The sequence below is a fragment of the Cyprinodon variegatus genome, unplaced genomic scaffold, assembly GCF_000732505.1.
Source record: "Cyprinodon variegatus isolate N-32 unplaced genomic scaffold, C_variegatus-1.0 Scaffold1619, whole genome shotgun sequence".
Lineage (NCBI taxonomy): Eukaryota > Metazoa > Chordata > Actinopteri > Cyprinodontiformes > Cyprinodontidae > Cyprinodon > Cyprinodon variegatus.
The window spans coordinates 62794-65349 of record NW_015152072.1 but is presented as its reverse complement, the minus strand read 5'-3'; the positions used below and the strand labels follow the sequence as shown (position 1 = coordinate 65349).

Sequence of the window (2556 nt, the reverse complement as noted above, 5' to 3'; positions counted from 1 at the left end):
CGCTCAGGCATCCAGCGGGCTGAGGTGAGTGAATCTCTGAGATCAACCAATGAGATCGCTCAGGCATCCAGCAGGCTGAGGTGAGTGAATCTCTGCGATCAACCAATGAGATCGCTCAGGCATCCAGCAGGCTGAGGTGAGTGAATCTTCATCTTAAAACATGACGCTAAGGCTAGCATGCTCTGAATGCTTAGTCAGAACATGCTAAAAGGCGCTGATCACCCTGCATGAAAAAAGTAGCTGATGCTCCACAGTGTGTGTGTGTGTGTGTGTGTGTGTGTGTTGGTTGGGGGGGTTGTACCTCATTAAACAGCAGCTCTCTGCGCTGCTGTTTCCTCACATCCATCATCTTCACCGCCACCTGCCGCCCGCTGTGTCTTTCTCGGGCGATGCAAACCACCCCTGTGGACCCCTCCCCAATCTTCACAAAGTTCTCCAGAGTCAGCCTTGGGTCCCCTGGGTCCACCACCATCTGCAGCGCCGCCTTGAACTGCTCGTGGGTCACTTTGTGAGGACCTTTCTCCGGGGGAGGGCCGGAGGAGGCGGTGGGGGAGGGGTGGGTCAGCGGGGGGCTCTTCTGATGGGGTGAGGGCGGAGGCAGCACTCTGCCTGTGTTGATGGGGCTGCTGGGTGGAGGCGGGCGTGGGCGAGGAGAAGGCAGCTGGAGAAGAATCGGTGCTTTAGGTGGTTTAAAGGAACCTTAGCTTGGCCAGAGACCAGGGGCCTTACCTTCAGGTCATACGAAGAGCGGGGCCTCCTAGGGCCCTCTCTGGAAGAGGCCAGCAGGTCCGGCAGGTGGTTTGCTCCTGGTCTAGGTCTCATCTGAGGCCTGCTGCTCTCCGCTTCCTGCAGATGGTGCTGATGGTAGACGGGTCTCTGTCTCCGGGCCCCTGGTTCCTCCATCTGCGGCGGGCTGGGGCTGAGTGGAGCTTCCTCAGGAACTGCACTCACCTGGCTGCTGGACTTGGTTCTCTGCAGGTCCCTGTTCACTCGGGGGCTGCCACTCTCGCTGCGCACCTGGCGAATACGGTCCTGCCAGTAGGTGGCGGCGCCGCCGGCTTTGACGCTGCTGCTTCGCCGACTGATCTCCAGGTAGTGGTATGACTCGTCCTCCGCCAGCTCCCCCAGCCGACCCATCGACTGGGCTCGTTTCCGTGCCGACGGGCTTGTGCGCCTCAGGGAGTTGGAGCTGGTGACGGACACGCGGCTCATCTCGGAGATCACGTGGCTGATGTAGTCGCCGTGGCCGATGAAGCTGCCGCGAACGATGGTCTGATGGCAAACAAACAGACGCTTCCTGAAACCAGCTGATGGCGTCTGGGAAAAGATGGCGTCTGGGAATCGGATCTGTTAACCTTTGACCTTCTGACAGTTTCAAAGAATTAAACTGAATCATTAAACTCAATGAAGCTAATTTAATCCAAAGTTTAAAAGGGAAAATGTTTTATTTTATCAAAGGTTGAGTGTCGTTGTTCCTCACCTCTGATTGGTCGTTATCGTCTGTTGGTTAAACATTTTCATGTAGAAGTCGCTCATGTAAAATGTTTAAATTTATTTTTCATTTTCTGCATATTTACTGGGAAAAGGAGCCGCCTCAAATCAGCCCTTTATTTACACTCTATGTTTATAGGTCTATTTGTTCAGAATCAAGTTTAACCTCTGACCTTTCTGGGCTCCAGCTCTATGTTTGTGATCCTGGATGGGTCCACCAGTGGGCGTGGCCTCCTCAGCGTGTCGATGACGCTCTGCCACTGAGGCGGCAAACCCACATAGCGGCCGGTGGAGACATCAAAGGACGTGTGGACGCGGTGCTGGAAGTTCTGCGGTGCTGAGATCTCCAGCCGGTGTTTCTTCTTCCTGCGGCGGAACATGGTCCTGGAAACACGGCGCCGGCGTGGGGGCCGAGGGAAACGGCAGCAGGCAGCGTTCTGAAGGGACGGAGAAGAGCAGCAGCCATGATGCTGGTCAGCAGCAGACATGCCGGAGAGACCAGCCTGAACACAGCCTGACAGGCGTCTTCCTGCTGTGACTCAACGCAGCACAGTCACATGACCTCAGAGCGGCTGTCAGAAACCAAACCCACCGAGCAGCCCGGGTGAGATCTCAGTGACTGCCCCGCAGTCTGCTTGGTGTGGAACCAGGCATGGATTTCATCCACCATGATCCGATCACGCTTTCAGAGCATTCTTTCACATCTGGAGCCTGTTTGACAGGATGTTTAAGGCAACCAATCAGATCAGAGCCTGTTACCAACCTGAGAAACTCTCCATCCTTCACACAACTATTTAGTCATTTCTCTGCAGAAATTAGCAGAAAAACAGCCGACATCCTGAACAGGAACCAGATGAAGTGAAAGATGTTTTCAGATCATCTGGAAGCTTCTCTGCCAAACAGTGAATGCTGTGATGGAGCAGCGCCAGTTCACATCATGTCATCTGAAGGCACTTTACCGTTCCCCAGATCATCCAGCTGTTCCTTTAATTCATACCAAACCTTAATTTCTAAAAGAATATTATGATCAACTGGATGAAACGCTGAGATCCAACAGGACAAGTT

The 2556-nt window shown here is 54.0% G+C and overlaps 1 protein-coding gene across 2 annotated transcripts in view; it reads right to left on the bottom strand.

The window, feature by feature from the left end:
* Positions 1–2556, bottom strand: part of LOC107104116 (serine/threonine-protein kinase PAK 6-like) — a 24488-nt gene that overhangs the window by 9259 nt on the left and 12673 nt on the right. For both annotated transcript variants that reach the window (XM_015404033.1, XM_015404032.1), the window contains exons 3-5: positions 1665–1928; positions 730–1272; positions 302–661 (exon numbers count right to left, since the gene is read on the bottom strand). In XM_015404033.1, the coding sequence (XP_015259519.1) occupies positions 302–661; positions 730–1272; positions 1665–1871 (1110 nt within the window). In that variant the 5' untranslated portion in view covers positions 1872–1928. The remainder of the gene's footprint in view (positions 1–301; positions 662–729; positions 1273–1664; positions 1929–2556) is intronic.